General features: G+C 46.5%; 1 protein-coding gene across 1 annotated transcript; it reads right to left on the bottom strand.

Annotated features, from left to right (window-relative positions):
* Positions 1-1229: 1229 nt before the first annotated feature.
* On the bottom strand, positions 1230-15178 carry LOC149459267 (E3 ubiquitin/ISG15 ligase TRIM25-like). The gene is made up of 2 exons (XM_089681411.1): positions 15135-15178; positions 1230-3851 (listed from the first exon to the last, which is right to left on the bottom strand). Exon 2 carries the CDS (start codon positions 3847-3849, stop codon positions 2089-2091), a length of 1761 nt encoding a protein of 586 aa, XP_089537537.1. The 5' UTR covers positions 3850-3851; positions 15135-15178; the 3' UTR covers positions 1230-2088.
* Between the last annotated feature and the right edge of the window lie 6952 nt (positions 15179-22130).

Genomic DNA, 22130 nt, shown 5'->3' with positions numbered 1-22130 from the left:
TTCGGTGCACCACTAATTTTTATTGCTGTCTGATCCCCCGTTGAGAAGATTCCCCCTCTCTATATTTGTCTGCTTAGCATTGTTATTGAAAGTAAAAGAAAAACCCAAATTTTGGGTTGTCCCCAAAAAAGTCAGAGGAAATCTTCCAATGGGGACCTGGGAGTCCCCAGGGAATTCCCTTTATTTGCAGGCATCCTCTCACTTCCTGTTTGGCTATGGGACAGGAAGTGAAGGGAAATATCTTCAATGGGACACAGATGGAAAAAAAAAAAAAAAATCCTGGACGGGGTTATAACCTTCCCTTACTCTACCCAAAATATAAAATTTTGCCTATAGTTGTACTTTAAGCTCCAATCCCGTAGTGCTGCCATGTATGACCGTCCCAAACGCCAACATTTTACATATGAACTCATTCACTTAAGAATTTTCGAAAGCAGCACAATTACAAAGACATTCATTTCTGTTATCTTAGAACACCTTAAAACCTTTACCAACCTCCAGACTCCGAAATACCTCGATGTAGGACAAGGAGATCAATTGTCTCTATGTTCCATGGCAAGAGAGTCCAAGGATCCGGAGAGCAACAATTTGTTTTAATAACACGATTCTGAAAAAGTCGTTCTAGCAAGCGAACCTGTTATTATATAAAGAACCCAACATTAGCATATAAGCACTTAGAAAGGTCATTTGATCCTTAGTAAAGCATAGAAAAACGAATTTCCTTCCAAGGTTCTGGGACCGGAGGGGTGAATGGTGGTTCTAATAGTCCAAGCTGTCACATCATTCTATCCAATCATTGATCAATTGGGCAGCACAGTGGCAAAGTGGTTAGCACTTTAGCCTGGCAGTAATGGGGTTATTGGTTAAAATCCTGATCACGGCACCACCTGCCTGGAGTTTGCATGTTCTCCCTGTGCCTGCATGGGTTTCCTCCCACACTCCAAAGACATGCTGATAGGTTAATTGCTTCCGGTCTATAAATTGTCCCTAGTATGTGTATGTATGAATGTGAGTTAAGGACCTTAGATTGTACACTCCTCGGGGGCGGGGACTGATGTGAATGTACAATATATATGTAAAGTGCTGCATAAATTGACGGCACTATATAAGTACCTGAAATAATATATTACCATGTTTCCCCTTCCTGATATTGTATACCCCCCTCCCCCCCACCTGTCCACAATACCACGCACACAAAACACGGCGAGAATAATCGCTCAACACGGATATCTGTTTATCATTTTCATGTTTATTATGGAAAGAAAAGAACATTGACAGATATCAATCCCCGCCCCCTGTACAGCATAACCAATAGGAACAAGGCTAGCACTGGCTGTGTTAATAGTGACAGTTATTACAGCCAGAGTAAGGGGGAGGAGCAATCACAGATAAATGGATTTGTCACACAAGGCATCTATGAGGACATTAGGAAGGATCATTGTGGATACTAAAATGTGTGTTCAGATAAAACCTATGTTTCTAGTATTGGATGGAGAGGGTGCGTGGGGGAGAGAGGGTGCGCAAGGGGGGGTATTAGAATCCCTGCCAAGATTTTACTACAACCTGCAGGTCCATTACAGAGATGTCCCCTCAATTCCTGCCCTAGACGGGGTTCTAGCCTTCCCCTATTCTAATAAAGAAAATCTTTTTTGTATCCGGTCTATCGGTCTGTTTTGCTGTCAGATTTCCCCTCACTTCCTGTCTGGTAAATTGTTGTCAGGACAGGAAGTAAATGGAAATTTCTCTGGCTGAGTCCCTGATAGCAGTAAAAAGGTTCTAATACATCTCCAATTCATCTAAAATTGAAAACACACATTGGCTATAGATACATTATTAAAGGTGCAGGCTCCGGGGCTAACCCCAATCCTCACTAAACTAACTCATGTTTCACTGACCCGGAACAAGCATGCAACCAGTGAAGCTGAAATAATCTGACCTCCTGTATGCTTGTTCCTGCTCAGTGACACACTAGGCGGTGAAGTTTAGGATGAAGATGATGGCCCCAGAGCTGTCATCAGGAATGGTGGTTCTTGTCCACTACTTCCTCCTATCGGCTGGGTATTTCACCGGATTCTCCGTCCTGTGAGGTCACCAGTCTCTGGGCGGTTTTCTCACATCGTATTCCTCCCCACATATCTTTATACAGGAACCACTCCCTACACGTAACCCGGCATGGAGGGGCTCAGTGAAGGTGGTGGTGATGGTGTGGAGGTGTCGGATCGGGTCACACAGATCATAGAAGGAGATCCGCCCGGCCTCATAATCCAGATATATCCTGAATCTGTTACTGAAGACACCGCCGGGTAATGGGATCTGATTATTGTCATGCAGCACCGAGTACTGATTATACCTCCTCCTCACCAAACACCAGGACTTCTCATTATATCCCAACCCTGAATGATATCCTATCCTGTCTATACTGGGGTAACACATCCCAACTCTCCAGATCTGTGACCTTCCGACATCCACTTCCCAGTAATGTCTCCCCGAGGAGAAGCTCTGAATGCTTAACACCTGAGAACAACGAAATTTCTCTGGAGTTTCTGGGTAAGTTGAATGTAGTGACTTGGACACAGTTTTCTTGTCGTATGATACAAGCAGATGATGACCGGCTGTCCTCACATCCAGTAATATGTCTGTAACCCCCGACACCACCCATGTTTTCTGTTTAGCCCCAATATTTTGTCCTCTAGCTTGGTGGTATGACCATTGTGTGGTGGGAGTGGGTTGGGGCTGTCTCCTAGATGGTTCATCATTGATGTTAACTTTGTCCCATGAAGTCGAATGTGGAGAGACATGCGTGCCTGTACATTTATGTACATTGACCCCAGACATGATATCAGATAAACCCGTGTGTAATATGTGTGAGATCCCCCCCACATCCACATCCCCTCCATCATGGAGGAGGTTCTCATGTCTCTCTCTGTCCTCATCATCTCCATCCTCAGTATCACACAAGTCCGATTCCTGTAGGACAGTCAGTGCATCCGTCATTTTACACAGCTTCTCAATGTCCCCCATCTTCCTGGACAGCTCCTCCTTCTTTATTTCCAGATCCTGGATCATATCAGACAGCGATCGAGAGGTCCGCTCTGCCTGCCTGGAGATCTCACTCAGGACTCTCTTCTCCAGGTCTTCCAGACGTCTTCTGAGGTCTCTGAACAGGGCAGTGACTCTCTCGGTTTCATCATCTGCTTTTCCTTGGATTTTCCCCTTGCGTTCCTGCAAACTCTGGATTCTCTTCTCTGTCTCCTCTCTCTCTGTCATCAGTTTCTGCAGAACATTCCTCAGTTTTTTCTTTTTCTTCTCATAGGCCTCCTCTAGACTCACCACCTGATGTCCCCGATGTTCTCCGACCATACTGCAAGACACACAGATACAGGTGGAGTCCAAGGTGCAGTAATACTTCAGTAGTTCCTTATGGATGGAGCATTTCCTGGTCTCCAGGTAAGTGGTGAGGTCACATAGGACGTGTTCTGGTGACTTGCTGTGGACTCTCAGGTGGTTGTCACACAGAGAAGCTTCACACATCAGACAGGATTTCACAGCCGGTACAGGAGTGTGAATACAGTAAGTACAGAAGACCCCAGTTGACTCCTGATTTCGCTGAGAAGACATGAAATTCTCCACTATATTACGTAGTGTTATGTTCCTCCGCAGTGCAGGCCGCTCCTGGAATTCATCTCTGCATTCAGGACAGGAATACCATCCAGACCCCTCTTGTGTATCCAACATACGACCAATACAATCCTGGCAGAAGTTGTGTCCACATTTCAGGGTTACAGGATCTGTATAAATGTCCAGACAGATGGAACATTCCAGTTCATTCCACAGGTCAGCAGACGCCATTTCTGAAAGACAAGAGAGAAAAGTTGAAAGTATCTGACCTCTAGGAATTCAGCCATTCTGTAAAGTGTGTCAGATGACTGGGGGGGGGGGGTTGAGTCCAATGGGATGCTTGCCACCTTGTGGACTTCTGTTTTTACAACTAAGGCCAACCATAGACGGAGCAAAATTTCTTAAATCTGGAAGGTTGGTTGTACCCAAGTTGCCTATTCAACCAACTCTGGTACATTCAGCCCATACTGCACATGGTTCAAATCTCAGCCAGTTCCAGCTGAACAAGCCAAGATTTGAAACGTCGAGGAGAAGTTGTCTAATATAGCGGTCGCTCTGACACAATTTGGGTGTCATCAGTCAGAAAAGGTCCCTTCCAGTACTGAGAGGATGTATTGTAGTATGGGTATCAGAACCCACTGAGCACCCCCTCCTAATCCCCATTATGTGTTATAGCAGTGAGGGGAGTCATGTACTGACACAACGGTAGACTGAAAGCTCTTGAGTGATAAGACGAGCATGGGCTTGAGGTGAGTCCAAATCATTTGTGGTTAGAGGAAACTGCAAACTAAGTTGGCCACTTGCTTGCAGCCATAGCATCCAATGATTGATAATCATTTGCCACTAGCAAAGACCGTAAAGTTTGAATGGACCCTGACTGCGACCTGAGCGCTAGCCATTTGCAGTAGGGATAAATGGCAAACTAATTCAACTCTTGCCTGCCATAGCAACAAATTACCAAATATGCAGTTATTAACCTTTAAACTTTCATCAGGTGGCTTAGAATTGGTTAATAATTGGAGGTTTTTTAATGGGCAGCCACTCCCTATAAAAGTCAGGGTTCCTAGAAGCCTTTGGTCAGTACGCGTGAAGTCTTGGAGTACAGCAGACAGAGCATTTTACGTGAGAGATGCTGCTATACACAGAACTATATGGTGTTCTGAAAGGGGTCTTCTGCTCTCTGAGCAGGTAGCTAATGGGATTTATGTGGAGGGTGGAGGGGCTAATCTGGATTTTCAGGTAGGAAGATGGGTTACTGTAACGAGAGGGAGTAGTAGGGGCTCACAGAAAAGGAAGGCTGGCCCTGGGGTTGTGCACTCAAACAGATTTGCCAAGCTGGGTGAAGATGTGGGGGTGGCAACCCTGGATGTCACTGCTATCTCTAACAGCCGGGAGAGCAGACCATCTGGGAGGGGTGGTGATTGTAGTGCAGAAAAGTCTAGACAACTGGTGGTAGTAGGGGATTCTATAAGCAAAAGGACTGTTAGAATAATTTGTCGCCAGGATCGCCTCAACCAAATGGTTTGCTGTCCCCCTGGTGCCAGGGTTCGGCATGTGGTGGACCGGATTAATAAATTACGGGAAGGGGCTGGGCATGACCCAACTGTCTTGGTTCATGTTGGAACCAATGACAGAATACATGGAAGGTGGAGAGGCTCCTTAAGAATCAAATTTAAAGAACTAGGTTGCAAGTTGAAGGGAAGGACCTCCAAGGTGATATTCTCTGAAATATTACCTGTGCCATGCACAACTCAGGAAAGATGGGGAGATTAGAGAACTCCATGCATGGCTGAAGACCTAGTGTACAAAGGAAGGATTTGGGTTTCTAGAGCACTGGGCTGACTTTTCATTGGGGTGCAACCTACAGTCAGGTCCATAAATATTGGGACATCGACACAATTCTAAAAATTCTAACATTTTTGGCTCTATAGACCACCACAATGGATTTGATTTGAGGGTATTTACATCCAAATCAGGTGAACGGTGTAGGAATTACAACAGTTTGCATATGTGCCTCCTACTTGTTAAGGGACCAAAAGTAATGGGACAGAATAATAATCATAAATCAAACTTTCACTTTTTAAGACTTGGTTGCAAATCCTTTGCAGTCAATTACAGCCTGAAGTGTGGAACGCATAGACATCACCAGACGCTGGGTGTCATCCCTGGTGATGCTCTGCCAGGCCTCTACTGCAACTGTCTTCAGTTCCTGCTTGTTCTTGGGGCATTTTCCCTTCAGTTTTGTCTTCAGCAAGTGAAATGCATGCTCAAATCGGATTCAGGTCAGGTGATGGACTTGGCCATTGCAGAACATTCCACTTCTTTGGTGTCTTTTGCAGTCTGCTTTGGGTCATTGTCCATCTGCACTGTGAAGCGTCCAATGAGTTGTGAAGCATTTGGCTGAATATGAGCCGATAATATTCCCGAAACACTTCACAATTCATCCGGCTGCTTCTGTCAGCAGTCACATCATCAATAAATACAAGAGAAGCAGTTCCATTGGCAGCCATACATGCCCACGCCATGACACTACCACCACCATGATCACTGATGAGGTGGTATGCTGAGGATCATGAGCAGTTCCTTCTCCATCCTCTTCTCTTCCCATCACTCTGGTACAAGTTGATGTTGGTCTCATCTGTCCATAGGATGTTGTTCCAGAACTGTGAAGGCTTTTTTACATGTTTGGCAAACTCTAATCTGGCCTTCCTGTTTTTGAGGCTCACAAATGGTTTCCATCTTGTGGTGAACCCTCTGTATTCACTCTGGTGAAGTCTTCTCTTGATTGGTGACTTTGACACACATACACCTACCTCCTGGAGAGTGTTCTTGATCTGGCCAACTGTTGTGAAGGGTGTTTTCTTCACCAGGGAAATAATTCTTCAGTCATCCACCACAGTTGTTTTCCGTGGTCTTCCGGGTCTTTTGGTGTTGCTGAGCTCACCGGTGCGTTCCTTCTTTTTAGGAATGTTCCAAACAGTTGTTTTGGCCACGCCTAATGTTTTTGCTATCTCTCTGATAAGTTTGTTTTGTTTTTTCAGCCTAATGATGGCTTCACTGATAGTGACAGCTCTTTGGATCTCATCTTGAGAGTTGACAACAGATTCCAAATGCAAATAGCACACTTGAAATGAACTCTGGACCTTTTATCTGCTCATTGTAATTGGGATAATGAGGGAATAACACACACCTGGCCATGGAACAGCTGAGAAGCCAATTGTCCCATTACTTTTGGTCCCTTAACAAGTGGGAGGCACATATGCAAACTGTTGTAATTCCTACACTGTTCACCCGATTTGGATGTAAATACCCTCAAAATTAAAGGTGACAGGCTGCAGTTAAAGCACATCTTGTTCATTTCATTTCAAATCCATTGTGGTGTATAGAGCCAAAAATGTTAGAATTGTGTCCATGTCCCAATATTTATGGACCTGACTGTATATGCTAGAGATGGTTTGCACCTAAATGGAAGGGGGCCTGCTGCGCTGGGGGAGGGTTTTCACGGGAAGGTTGGAGGAGTATTTAAACTAGGATGGAGGGGGGAGGGAGAATTAGATTATAATGGTGTAGATAGATCATACAGGGGTCAGTACTTATTGGTGGGTGCAATGGGAAAAGATGGGGGAGGGCTATGGCAGATGATAAAAAGGTTCCCATGTTACAAACCACCAGTGAAATTGGTACCATTTGTATGGGAAAAAGTGTTCACCAATGCCAGAAGTCTGCCAAGCAAAATAGGTGAGTTGGAAGGTTTGGTACATAAAGAGAACTATGATTGAATTGGTATTGCTGAATCTTGGCTTCATTCTTCACATGACTGGGCCATTCATATTCCTGGCTAGGTTCTCTTTCGGAGAGACGGGGGAATAGGAAAGGTGGTGGTGTCTGTCTCTATGTGAGAAGTGATCTCAGAGTGAGTGTGAAAGAGGACCTAGTTGATGGAGTGTGTGATGAGGCTGAAGTATTATGGGTGGGACTGCACATGGGGGGCGGTACTACAAAGGTCATCATTGGAGTTTGTTATAGACCTCCCAGTGTTAATGATGAAGTGGAAACTCAGCTCCTCGCACAGATCGAAAAAGCTGCAAGGGAGGGGACAGTGATAATAATGGGGGCTTTTAACTACCCGGAAATTGACTGGAGTAAAATGGTACTGCAGGAACAGTTAAAGGGCAAAAATATATAACCCTACTACAGGACAATTTTATGGTACAGTTCATAGAGGCCCCTACTAGGAATGATGCTCTGCTGGACCTGGTAATCTCAAACCATGCAGAGCTTATTACTAATGTCCATATAAAAGAACATCTGGGTAGCAGTGACCACAACATGATTTCATTTATTGTTAGCTGTAAACAGCGAGCACATACGGGAAGAATAAAAATGCTCAATTTCAAGAGAGCTCATTTTCCAAGGCTGAGAGCTGCTCTCCAAGACTTAGACTGGGGAGGGAATATTGGCATTGATGATAACAACACAGAAATGGGGAGTTCTTCAAAGGCTGTATGTGACCACACTGCAAAATATATTCCCATAGGCAATAAGTATAAAAGGCTAAAAAAATCCAACCTATGTGGCTTACGGCCAAAGTTACAAAAGCTATAGATAATAAGAAAAGAGCTTTTATTAAATATAGAAATGAAGGAACGCGATCATCGTTTACACATTACAAAGAATAGAACAGAATATGTAAAAAGGAAATAAAGACCACAAAAATGGAAAATGAACAACACGATTGCAAAAGATATCAGGACCAACCCCCCCCAAAAATTATTCAAATATATGAATAGTAGAAAGGTCCGGTCCCAGCATGTAGGCCCTTTACAGAACCATCTAGAGGGGATGACTGGGGACAAAGAGAAGGACAATGTATGAAATCCCTTCTTCAGCTCTGTGTATACAAAGGAGCATGGGGGGGCTCTTGTCCATAATGGGAGTGGTACTGACACAGCCCAAGATGATCCACATTGGCTCACAATTGATATGATCCAGAAATATTTAGACAGAATAAAGGTGAATAAAGCCCCTGGACCGGATGGAAGACACCCACAGGGGCCTTAAAGAATTGAGCTCTGTCATCTCACAGCCATTGTTTCTCATTTTTAGGGACTCTTTAATGACTGGCATAGTACCACTGGATTGGTGTAAGGCCAATGTGGGGCCAATATTTAAAAAGGGGTCAATATCTTTCCCAAGTAATTATAGACCTGTTAGTGTAACTTCTATAGTTGGGAAGATACTGGAGAGTTTAATAAAAGACCACAGAGAGGAGTTCTTGCTGGAAAAAAAATATATTTTAAGCAACAGACAGCATGGATTCATGAAAGGCAGAAGTTGTCAAACAAATGGGGGTGGCGGTGGACGTGGTACACGTAGAGGGGTGGCGGTGGACGCGGTACGCGTAGAGGGGTGGCGGTGGACGCGGTACGCGTAGAGGGGTGGCGGTGGACGCGGTACGCGTAGAGGGGTGGCGGTGGACGCGGTACGCGTAGAGGGGTGGCGGTGGACGCGGTACGCGTAGAGGGGTGGCGGTGGACGCGGTACGCGTAGAGGGGTGGCGGTGGACGCGGTACGCGTAGAGGGGTGGCGGTGGACGCGGTACGCGTAGAGGGGTGGCGGTGGACGCGGTACACGTAGAGGGGTGGCGGTGGACGCGGTACACGTAGAGGGGTGGCGGTGGGAAGGGGGTAAAAGTGCCCGGATTTTGAAAAAGCATTTGACACAACTCCCCTCACACGGCCAGTGTGTAAGGTAAAGTTTACAAGCTTGGAGAAATCTGTATGTAAATGGTTAGAAAAAACTGAATAAAAGATGGTATTCAGAGAGCAGTGGTTAATGATTCATACTCTGAATGGTCTGGGGTCATCAGTGGGGGACCCCAGGGTTCAGTATTAGTGGGGGACCCCAGGGTTCAGTATTAGTGGGGGACCCCAGGGTTCAGTATTAGTGGGGGACCCCAGAGTTCAGTATTAGTGGGGGACCCCAGAGTTCAGTATTAGTGGGGGACCCCAGAGTTCAGTATTAGTGGGGGACCGCAGAGTTCAGTGTTATTAGTGGGGGACCCCAAGGTTCAGTGTTATTAGTGGGGGACCCCAAGGTTCAGTGTTATTAGTGGGGGACCCCAAGGTTCAGTGTTATTAGTGGGGGACCCCAAGGTTCAGTATTAGTGGGGGACCCCAAGGTTCAGTGTTGGGACCCTTACTTTTTAATCTATTTATAAACAATATGGGGTCGGGGATTATAAATCCCATTTCAGTCTCTGCAGATGACACCAAACTGTGCCGGGAATACCGTCCCTACAGGGGGATATGATCTCCATGTATAATACATAAGGGGGGGATATGATCTCCATGTATAATACATAAGGGGGGATATGATCTCCATGTATAATACATAAGGGGGGGATATGATCTCCATGTATAATACATAAGGGGGGATATGATCTCCATGTATAATACATAAGGGGGGATATGATCTCCATGTATAATACATAAGGGGGATATGATCACCATGTATAATACATAAGGGGGGATATGATCTCCATGTATAATACATAAGGGGGGATATGATCTCCATGTATAATACATAAGGGGGGGGGATATGATCTCCATGTATAATACATAAGGGGGGGGGATATGATCTCCATGTATAATACATAAGGGGGGGGGGTATGATCTCCATGTATAATACATAAGGGGGGGGGGGGGGTATGATCTCCATGTATAATACATAAGGGGGGGGGATATGATCTCCATGTATAATACATAAGGGGGGGGGATATGATCTCCATGTATAATACATAAGGGGGGATATGATCTCCATGTATAATACATAAGGGGGATATGATCTCCATGTATAATACATAAGGGGGGATATGATCTCCATGTATAATACATAAGGGGGGATATGATCTCCATGTATAATACATAAGGGGGGGATATGATCTCCATGTATAATACATAAGGGGGGGATATGATCTCCATGTATAATACATAAGGGGGGGATATGATCTCCATGTATAATACATAAGGGGGGGATATGATCTCCATGTATAATACATAAGGGGGGGGGGGGATATGATCTCCATGTATAATACATAAGGGGGGGGGGGGATATGATCTCCATGTATAATACATAAGGGGGGGGGGATATGATCTCCATGTATAATACATAAGGGGGGATATGATCTCCATGTATAATACATAAGGGGGGATATGATCTCCATGTATAATACATAAGGGGGGATAAGATCTCCATGTATAATACATAAGGGGGGATATGATCTCCATGTATAATACATAAGGGGGGATATGATCTCCATGTATAATTCATAAAGGGGGGATATGATCACCATGTATAATACATAAGGGGGGATATGATCTCCATGTATAATACATAAGGGGGGATGTGATCTCCATGTATAATACATAAGGGGGGATGTGATCTCCATGTATAATACATAAGGGGGGATGTGATCTCCATGTAAAATACATAAGGGGGGATATGATCTCCATGTATAATACATAAGGGGGGATATGATCTCCATGTATAATACATAAGGGGGGATATGATCTCCATGTATAATACATAAGGGGGATATGATCTCCATGTATAATACATAAGGGGGGGGATATGATCTCCATGTATAATACATAAGGGGGGGGGATATGATCTCCATGAATAATACATAAGGGGGGATATGATCTCCATGTATAATACATAAGGGGGGATATGATCTCCATGTATAATACATAAGGGGGGGATATGATCTCCATGTATAATATATAAGGGGGGGATATGATCTCCACGTATAATACATAAGGGGGGATATGATCACCATGTATAATACATAAGGGGGGATATGATCACCATGTATAATACATAAGGGGGGATATGATCTCCATGTATAATATATAAGGGGGGGATATGATCTCCAGATATAATACATAAGGGGGATATGATCTCCATGTATAATACATAAGGGGGGGATATGATCTCCATGTATAATACATAAGGGGGATATGATCTCCATGTATAATACATAAGGGGGGATGTGATCTCCATGTAAAATACATAAGGGGGGATATGATCTCCATGTATAATACATAAGGGGGGATATGATCTCCATGTATAATACATAAGGGGGATATGATCTCCATGTATAATACATAAGGGGGGGGGGATATGATCTCCATGTATAATACATAAGGGGGGGGATATGATCTCCATGAATAATACATAAGGGGGGATATGATCTCCATGTATAATATATAAGGGGGGATATGATCTCCATGTATAATATATAAGGGGGGATATGATCTCCACGTATAATACATAAGGGGGGGATATGATCTCCACGTATAATAGATAAGGGGGGATATGATCACCATGTATAATACATAAGGGGGGATATGATCTCCATGTATAATACATAAGGGGGATATGATCTCCATGTATAATACATAAGGGGGGATATGATCTCCATGTATAATACATAAGGGGGGATATGATCTCCATGTATAATACATAAGGGGGATATGATCTCCACGTATAATACATAAGGGGGGATGTGATCTCCACGTATAATACATAAGGGGGGATATGATCTCCATGTATAATACATAAGGGGGATATGATCTCCATGTATAATACATAAGGGGGGATATGATCTCCATGTATAATACATAAGGGGGGATATGATCTCCATGTATAATACATAAGGGGGGATATGATCTCCATGTATAATACATAAGGGGGATATGATCTCCACGTATAATACATAAGGGGGGATGTGATCTCCACGTATAATACATAAGGGGGGATATGATCTCCACGTATAATACATAAGGGGGGATATGATCTCCATGTATAATACATAAGGGGGGATATGATCTCCATGTATAATATATAAGGGGGATATGATCTCCATGTATAATACATAAGGGGGGATATGATCTCCATGTATAATACATAAGGGGGGGATATGATCTCCATGTATAATACATAAGGGGGGGATATGATCTCCATGTATAATACATAAGGGGGGATATGATCTCCATGTATAATACATAAGGGGGGATATGATCTCCATGTATAATAGATAAGGGGGGATATGATCTCCATGTATAATACATAAGGGGGGGATATGATCTCCACGTATAATACATAAGGGGGGATATGATCTCCACGTATAATACATAAGGGGGGGATATGATCTCCACGTATAATAGATAAGGGGGGATATGATCACCATGTATAATACATAAGGGGGGATATGATCTCCATGTATAATACATAAGGGGGATATGATCTCCATGTATAATACATAAGGGGGGATATGATCTCCATGTATAATACATAAGGGGGGATATGATCACCATGTATATACATAAGGGGGGATATGATCTCCATGTATAATACATAAGGGGGAATATGATCTCCATGTATAATACATAAGGGGGGTATGATCACCATGTATAATACATAAGGGGGGATATGATCTCCATGTATAATACATAAGGGGGGATATGATCTCCATGTATAATACATAAGGGAGGATATGATCTCCATGTATAATACATAAGGGGGGGATATGATCTCCATGTATAATACATAAGGGGGGATATGATCTCCATGTATAATACATAAGAGGGGATATGATCTCCATGTATAATACATAAGGGGGGGATATGATCTCCATGTATAATACATAAGGGGGGATATGATCTCCATGTATAATACATAAGGGGGGATATGATCTCCATGTATAATACATAAGGGGGTGATATGATCTCCATGTATAATACATAAGGAGGCAGCCAGTTTGACACCTGTGCTCTAGATGGACCAAAATCCGGTTCCGGTTGGATCAGCCAAATTTCACCCCATCTATAGCCAGCTTAAGATTCTAAAAAGGACCTGAATCTGGTGAATCTGGAACAAGTCTGTCATAAATTAGGCGCAGGCCTAACCTGAGGTGACAAACCGCAATAAAAGTCACTGACCCTTTGGTGAGAACAGACGACCCTCCTTTTACCCCCCCCCCCCCCCGCCATGCTTCACGGGTTCTGCTGTCACCTTCCCTGGCCACTGCAGAAGAGAGGAAGTGCTATCTGTACGCCATCAGCATCAATAGTCCCCCCACAGACCCCCCATTGTCACATTGGAGGACTTCTGCTCCCCTGGGTGATAGGAAAAGTTCAGTAAAAGAAAGTTGTTAAAACAACATGGTTACACCCAAGCACTTCCCCCTCACCCCCTTTTAGCCCTCCCATGTGCACATATAAAAACATCTCTCTACACGTCACATATCACCGCACACACCGGACTGAGCCGATAATTCCACAACCAATATTTGTGGGGAACTCCACACCGATCACCCGGAGGAGCTGCTATAGCATCACCTGATGTGACTGTGGGGGAGGGGGCATTAAGAGCATCAGCTCCTCCTCCGGTACAGAGACTGATGTGACCGCGGGGGAGGGGACATTAGAGTGTAAGCTCCTCTGGCACAGAGCGTAATGTGACTGCGGGGGAGGGGACATTGGAGTGTATGCTCCTCTGTACAGAGACAGATGGGACCGCGGGGGAGGGGACATTAAGCTCCTCTGGTACAGAGACTGATGTGACTGCGGGGGAGGGGACATTAGAGCGTCAGCTCCTCTGGTGCAGAGACTGATGCGACTGCGGGGGAGGGGGCATTAGAGCGTCAGCTCCTCTGGTGCAGAGACTGATGTGACTGCTCGGGAGGGGACATTAGAGCGTAAGCTCCTCTGGTACAGAGACTGTGGGGGAGGGGACATTAGAGCGTAAGCTCCTCCGGTACAGAGACTGATGTGACTGTGGGGGAGGGGGCATTAGAGCGTAAGCTCCTCCGGTACAGAGACTGATGTGACTGTGGGGGAGGGGACATTAGAGCATAAGCTCCTCCGGTGCAGAGACTGATGTGACTGCGGGGGAGGGGACATTAGAGCGTCAGCTCCTCCGGTGCAGAGACTGATGTGACTGCGGGGGAGGGGGCATTAGAGCGTCAGCTCCTCCGGTGCAGAGACTGATGTGACTGCGGGGGAGGGGACATTAGAGCGTCAGCTCCTCCGGTGCGGAGACTGATGCGACTGCGGGGGAGGGGGCATTAGAGCGTCAGCTCCTCTGGTGCGGAGACTGATGCGACTGCGGGGGAGGGGGCATTAGAGCGTCAGCTCCTCTGGTGCAGAGACTGATGCGACTGCGGGGGAGGGGGCATTAGAGCGTCAGCTCCTCTGGTGCAGAGACTGATGTGACTGCGGGGGAGGGGGCATTAGAGCGTCAGCTCCTCTGGTGCAGAGACTGATGCGACTGCGGGGGAGGGGGCATTAGAGCGTCAGCTCCTCTGGTACAGACTGTTGGGACTTCTATAATCAGATAAATCTCTGTCCTCCCCTTCCCCACCATGTTTCCCCTCTCATATCACTGATTATTGATCCCCTATAACCTGTATTATTGATCATTTCCTCCATGTATCCCTCCCCGATCCTCACCTCTCCTCAACGGTCCACACAACACCACTTCCTGTCGCGTCTCCCCCAAACACTAGAGGACAAAGTCGGTTTAGCTGAGGCTTCGGCTGGCGGCCATTTTGCGTGAGACCAAATACATCATAAACTGCATAGGACACACAGGAATTCCTCCAACAGACACTAGAGGTCACACTGCTCTGTGGGAGGACTCAGCCGGAGCTCCACTCTGGACAGGAAACATGTGACCTCCACTACAATTTTTTTTTTTTTTTTAAAAGGGGAAGTCCATCTTTTAAAAAAAAAATAAATAAATGCACGTTTTTTGAAGGTAAATCCTCTTTAACCCCTCGCCTACAGGGCATTTCTACCCCCTTCCTGCCCAGGCCAATTTCCAGCTTTCAGCGCTATCACACTTTGAATGACAATTGTGCGGTCATGCAACACTGTACCCATATGAATGTTTTATCTTTTTTTGAGACAGATAAAGCTTTATTTTGGTGGTAATCTCCGATGATTTTTATTTTTACTTAAATGAACCAAAAACCACTGAAAATTTTGAAAAAAAAAAAAATGTTTCTTAGTTTTTGTTATACAAATGTTGTAAATAAGTGATTTTTCTCCTTCATTAATGTGCGCTAATGAGGCTGCAGTGATGGGCACTGATAGGTGGCACTGATGAGGAGGCACTGGTAGGCGGCACTGATGGGCATTGACAGGCATCACTGATGGGCACTGATGAGGAGGCACCGGTAGGCATCACTGATGGGCACTGAAGGCAGCACTGATACATGACACTGATATGCGGCACTGATAGGCAGCACTGACTGGCACTGATGGGTGACACTTAAAGGCAGCTCAGATGGGCACTATGTGGCATTGATGTGCACTGGTATGCACTGACATGTGGTTGATGTGGCACTGATGGACACTGACAGGTGGTACTTCTGGGGCCACAATGATCATCAGGGCACACTAATCAGAGCCCTGATGATCAGTGTAGATGTCCCCTCTGCGGAAAGCCGGCTACCGGCTCTCCTCTCCTCTCTCAGCGTGACAGCTCGAGAGGAGAGAAATGCCGATAACCGGCATTTCCGTGTTTACATGTGATCAGCTGTGATTGGACACAGCTGATCACATGACCGAGCCGACATCTTAGGCTCTTTTTGTGATCCGCTGTGTCTGAGGAACACAGCGCACCAGCAATCGCTGCGCTACGCGCTCCCTGAGCCACGCATGCGCAGTGAGTCTGGTAGGACGTCATATGATGTCCTATCAGAACGAGAGAACCACCTTGCGCCCGTCATTGGACTATAGGGCGGACGGAAGGTGGTTAATGTAAGACAACTGGAGATCACGTTTGGCATTTGGAGGTGCAATGGGTGGTGCGCTCAGCTCTCGATCATTGTGCTGTGAGATCCCAATTTCGGGGCGTCTGTGTGCCTCAAGCACCCCCATTAACCCCAGTGGCCGGTGTAGCATGAAGGTGTGTATGGGGAGACCATGTATCCCTGCAGCAACTGCACATGCGCCGAATTCAGGCCAAACAAGCCAAGTGCCGAGCTGTAGATCTTCCTGCTACACCGTGACCACCGAGCAGGTCCACTCCCGATTTGCGGTAACCATGGTCCGTACACAGCTTCATGATTCTCCGCAACAGCCGAGCGGGGGCAGGATTTCCAGGGATACAGGGGGGCGTAGCATGAAGATGGGGAGGCTTGAGGGTCAATGGGGAAGGGGATTTGGGAGGTTGGGAGCCTGTAAGTGGGGGTGCCACTAATAGACCTCCACCCTCCAATCCCTGCCCCACTGATGGACCCCCTCCACTACTATCCTCCCGCTCCCCGCTGACAGACCCCTAACTACCCACGATACATCCTCACCCTCCCAACTACTGACCTCCAACTGCCGATCCCTGCCCCACTGACTGGCCCCCTCCACTACTATCCTCCTGCTCCCCACTGACAGACCCCCAACACATGCTCACCCTCCCAACTACTGACCTCCACCCCTCAACTGCCAATCCCTGTCCCACTGATGGACCCCTTCCACTACTATTGTCCCGCTTCCCGCTGATAGACCCCCAACTACCCCCCTGATACATCCTCACCCTCCCAACTACTGACCTCTACCCCTCCAACAGACCAGCCCATACCCAACCCACCAGTGAAATACCGCCCCTCCCACTTCCACCCCCCCAACTACTACCCTTCATCCCAACCCCACCAAATACCACCCCTACCCCCACTGAGATACAACTCCTCCCTCTGAGAGGCCACCGCCCCCCAACTACTGCCGTCTTCCCCCACTGACACACCCAAACACCCCCAACTACTGCCCCCACCGATAGACCCCCCCTACCAATCCATGCCTCGCCCACAGACCCCCCCCAAATATTACACCATCCCTCCACTGACAGACCCCCATCTCCAACAAATACCACACCCTCCCCCTACTGAAAGACCCCCAAATACCACACACTCCCCCATATTGACAAACCCCCCAAATACCACCCCCCCACTGACAGCCCGCCAAATACTACACACTCCCTCCCTCCATTGACACTCCCAACCATCCAAATACCTTCCCCTCCCCTCATTGGAAAACCACACCCTCCCTCCCCCAAATCCCACCCCCAAATACTCCCCCAACCCCCACTGACAGACCCCCTCCCCCCTCTTCATGCTACAGCCGCTGTAAAATAGTGTACCCCCGTGTATGATGACCCTCCTGTGTTGTAGTCCGGCATGTGAGGAGTTACCAGCTCGGCTATTTCCCCTCTGCGATTCCGGCGCATGCGCAGTGCAGGGATACATGGTCTCCCCATACACATCTTCATGCTACACCGGGGGCGATCGGGGTACCCGAGAGTCTGAGGCACACAGACGCCCCAAAACTGGGATCTCACAGCACAATGATCGGGAGCCGAGCGCACCACCCATTGTGCCTCCACGACCCCCGAGTCAGACTGAGCATGGAGAAAAGTTGAATTCTAAGTCTTCCTGTAAAGAGAACCCTTTCCATTGCCGTCATAAAAGTCCCTTTACCGCCCCCCTTACATTTTTTCACAAAAGTAACCCCTTCACTGCCGTCTGGTCACTTACTCGAGTTGTGTTTATGGGCCGTACTACGGGTGCAAACAACAACATACACATGTGATTGTCAGGGGCAGAAGAATTTTTAGGGTCTCTTGGGTGCTAGGTTATGGTCGAAGCAAGAAATACACAACTAAAATTGATATTTTTTTTTTTTTTTTTTACTATTTTGGGCTAAATTTCCTAATAAACAATATCAGGCGATATCCATTACCAATTACCACCAAATGAAAGCGTAATTTGTCAAAAAAAAAAAAAAACACAAGGTATGGTCCACCTGGATGCACAAAGCAGTTGTGAAGATGCAATATATTGTCAAAAATATTGGCCCCGCCCTCCAAATCATGTGATTCAGGTGTTCCAATCCCCTCCCAATCATGTGATTCAGGTGTTCCAATCCCCTCCCAATCATGTGATTCAGGTGTTCCAATCCCCTCCCAATCATGTGATTCAGGTGTTCCAATCCCCTCCCAATCATGTGATTCAGGTGTTCCAATCCCCTCCCAATCATGTGATTCAGGTGTTCCAATCCCCTCCCAATCATGTGATTCAGGTGTTCCAATCCCCTCCATGGACACAGGTGTTCCAATCCCCTCCATGGACACAGGTGTATACAATCAAGCCCCTAGGCATGCAGACGGCTTCTACAAACATTGGTGAAAGAATGGGTCGCTCTCAGGAGCTCAGTGACTCCAAGCGTGGTCCCGTGATAGGTGGCCACCTGGGCAATAAGTCCATCCGTGACATTTCCTGGCTACTAAATATTCCACGCTCAACTGTTAGTGGGATTATAACAAAGTGGAAGCAACTGGGAACAACCACTCAGCCACCAAGTGGTAGGCCACGTCACATGACAGGGCGGGGTCAGCGCATGCTGAAGCGCACAGTGCGCAGAAGTCACCAACTGTCTGCAGAGTCAATAGCTAAAGACCTCCAAACTTGGTGTGGCCTTCAGATGAGCCCAACAACAGTGCGTAGAGAGCTTCATGGAATGGGTTTCCATGGCCGAGCAGCTGCATCCAAGCCTTCCATCACCAAGTGCAATGCAAAGCGTCGGATGCCATGGTGTAAAGCACGCCGCCACTGGACTCTACAGCATGGAGACGTGTTCTCTGGAGTGACCAATCACGCTTCTCTGTCTGGCAACCCGATGGACATTAGTAATAAAGAAATGTGTAGTGAGCGCTCTTAAGTATATATAGCAGCTGGAACACTTCAGGCAACCACAGTACCTTTAGAATATAAGTATAACAATGTAACAAGACACAGTGCAGCGCTCAAAAATTAATAAATAAATGAATGAAAACCAAATTATATATATATATATATATGAAAGTCTGTGCAAAATCCGTGGTATCGTCTGGTAAGGTGAATACACATCCGGAGTATATACTGCCTCGAAATAATAGCAATGCGCACTCACCAGAAACGCATGGATTATGCACATGTAGGGTAAATCATCCCAGATATCAGATCCAACGAAGACCGAGTGGTGGGCCATCAGATACACCAAGACTGATCCAGAGGTCCCCTTAAGGTTACTCAGATAATCCACACTGATGGTTTTGATCCCTCTTCTGGCTGGTAAAGGCACCCTTTCTGTGGGAGTAACAGCTCCACAAAGGAGCCCCAAAAAACAGGTGCCAGAGATAGTGTAGTATGCTCTTTAAATGATTTTATTGGTCAAACATCGCAATAGGGCAGTATGCATATCACAACATAAATGTAGAGTTGAAAGACAGCATTTACTGACCCCAATAAAGATGGCCGCCGGGCCTCCTCGTGGCTCCGGCGGTAGGAAGTGACGTCACGCTCTGCACAGCTCCTCCTCTGGATGGACATGTCTGTGTTTGGCGGTTGCCAGGAGAACAGTACTTGCCTGACTGCATTGTGCCAAGTGTAAAGTTTGGTGGAGGGGGGATTATGGTGTGGGGTTGTTTTTCAGGGGGTGGGCTTGGCCCCCTAGTTCCAGTGAAGGGAACTCTTAAGGTGACATTTTGGACAATTTCATGCTCCCAACTTTGTGGGAAGAGTTTGGGGATGGCCCCCTTCCTGTTCCAACATGACTGCACACCAGTGCACAAAAGCAAGGTCCATAAAGACATGGATGAGCCAGTTTGGGGTGGAGGAACTTGACTGGCCTGCACAGAGTCCTGACCTCAACCTCATAGAACACCTTTGGGATAAATTAGAGCGGAGACTGCGAGCCAGGCCTCCTCCCCCGACATCAGTGCCTGACCTGACAAATGTGCTTCTGGAAGAATGGTCCAACCTTCCCATAGACACCCTCCTAAACCTTGTGGACGGCCTTCCCAGAAGAGTTGAAGCTGTTATAGGTACAAAGGGCGGGGCCAACTCAATATTGAACACTACGGACTAAGACTGGGGGGCCATTAAAGGCCATGTGTGTGGAAAGGGCGGGGCCAACGCAATATTGAACCCTACGGACTAAGACTGGGGGGGCATTGCAGGTCAAAGGAAAGGCAGGAGACCCAATACTTTTGGCCAATATAGTGTATGTGTGTATGTTATATATATTATCTCTTTGTACCTGAGCTCTAGAGGGTCTGTTGGCACATGGGGGGGTGTGTGTGTGTGGGGGGGGGGGGGGGGGGGTCACAGATCATGGAGTTAAAGTGGTAATAAAATTTGATTACAAAAAAAAAAAAAAATCCCCCTACAAGACAAACAGATTAATGTGTTGCATACTAGCACATAAGAGACTTGACCTATAAAGGAAGCCCTCCGGCGGTGTGTTGTGGCCCCTGCCAGGGTTTCCATCCTAAAGTCTTCCATTTGGGTTTGCATGCTCCAGCCATTTAAATGGCCATGCCATGATGACTTCACCACCACATATGCGCACGGGGGGGGGGGGTCATGGCCGCAGCACAGAGGGACGGCATATGTATAAGCACATGGGCCGGTGACATCACAGGCTACAGGAACAATGAACACCCCGTAAAGGTTGCACGTTGAGGAGATATTCCTCCTTCCTAAGGGTCATCTTTTTTCATTGGCTTGCTATAGGTACAAGTGTCCCGGCGGGGGTTACTACCACTTCAAATGTCTCTTACCCACCAGCAATGCCAACTGTTAGACAACGAACACTGCTCATACTACACAGAAGTAGACATTTCTTCCCTTTTTGTTATGTTTTGGTTTTATATATTTCATTTTTTTCTCGTTTTATACCAAAGATGATTCGGACAATAGAAATCCTTGTTTGTCCTGAAGAAATAATAATAATAATAATAATAATAATAATAATAATACAGGCAGACTGGACGGACCATTCGCTCTTCTTCTGCCGTCACTTTTCTATGTTTCTGATAATGTCCCATCAATTTTCTAACCCAGGTCCTTCGCTACTAGCAGGCCTTAAGAGTTACTCGCCACCAGTTGCCCCACCCTGCCCCGCCCCTAAACACGCCCTCAAATGATCTCATGAAATGACACTGAAATGTTTTATGTGGAATAAATATTAACATATTTATTAATATTAATAAAGCAATGTAAATACCTTCATCCCATGTCCTCCTCTACCAGTCTCCCTGTACCATCAGAGTTCCCTTTTACCATCACAGTTCCCCTTCACCATCAGATTGCCCATGGGCCATCAGAGCCCCCCTTTACCATCAGATTGCCCATGGGCCATCAGAGCCCCCCTTTACCATCAGATTGCCCATGGGCCATCAGAGCCCCCCTTTACCATCAGATTGCCCATGGGCCATCAGAGCCCCCCTTTGCCATCAGATTGCCCATGGGCCATCAGAGCCCCCCTTTGCCATCAGATTGCCCATGGGCCATCAGAGCCCCCCTTTGCCATCAGATTGCCCATGGGCCATCAGAGCCCCCCTTTGCCATCAGATTGCCCATGGGCCATCAGAGCCCCCCTTTGCCATCAGATTGCCCATGGGCCATCAGA

The sequence above is a fragment of the Staurois parvus genome, unplaced genomic scaffold (genome assembly GCF_062004578.1).
Source record: "Staurois parvus isolate SC_StPar_1 unplaced genomic scaffold, SC_StPar_1.0 ptg000265l, whole genome shotgun sequence".
NCBI classification, from domain to species: domain Eukaryota; kingdom Metazoa; phylum Chordata; class Amphibia; order Anura; family Ranidae; genus Staurois; species Staurois parvus.
Note: the sequence above shows the minus strand (reverse complement) of the source record. Positions and strands in the feature narration are given on the sequence as shown.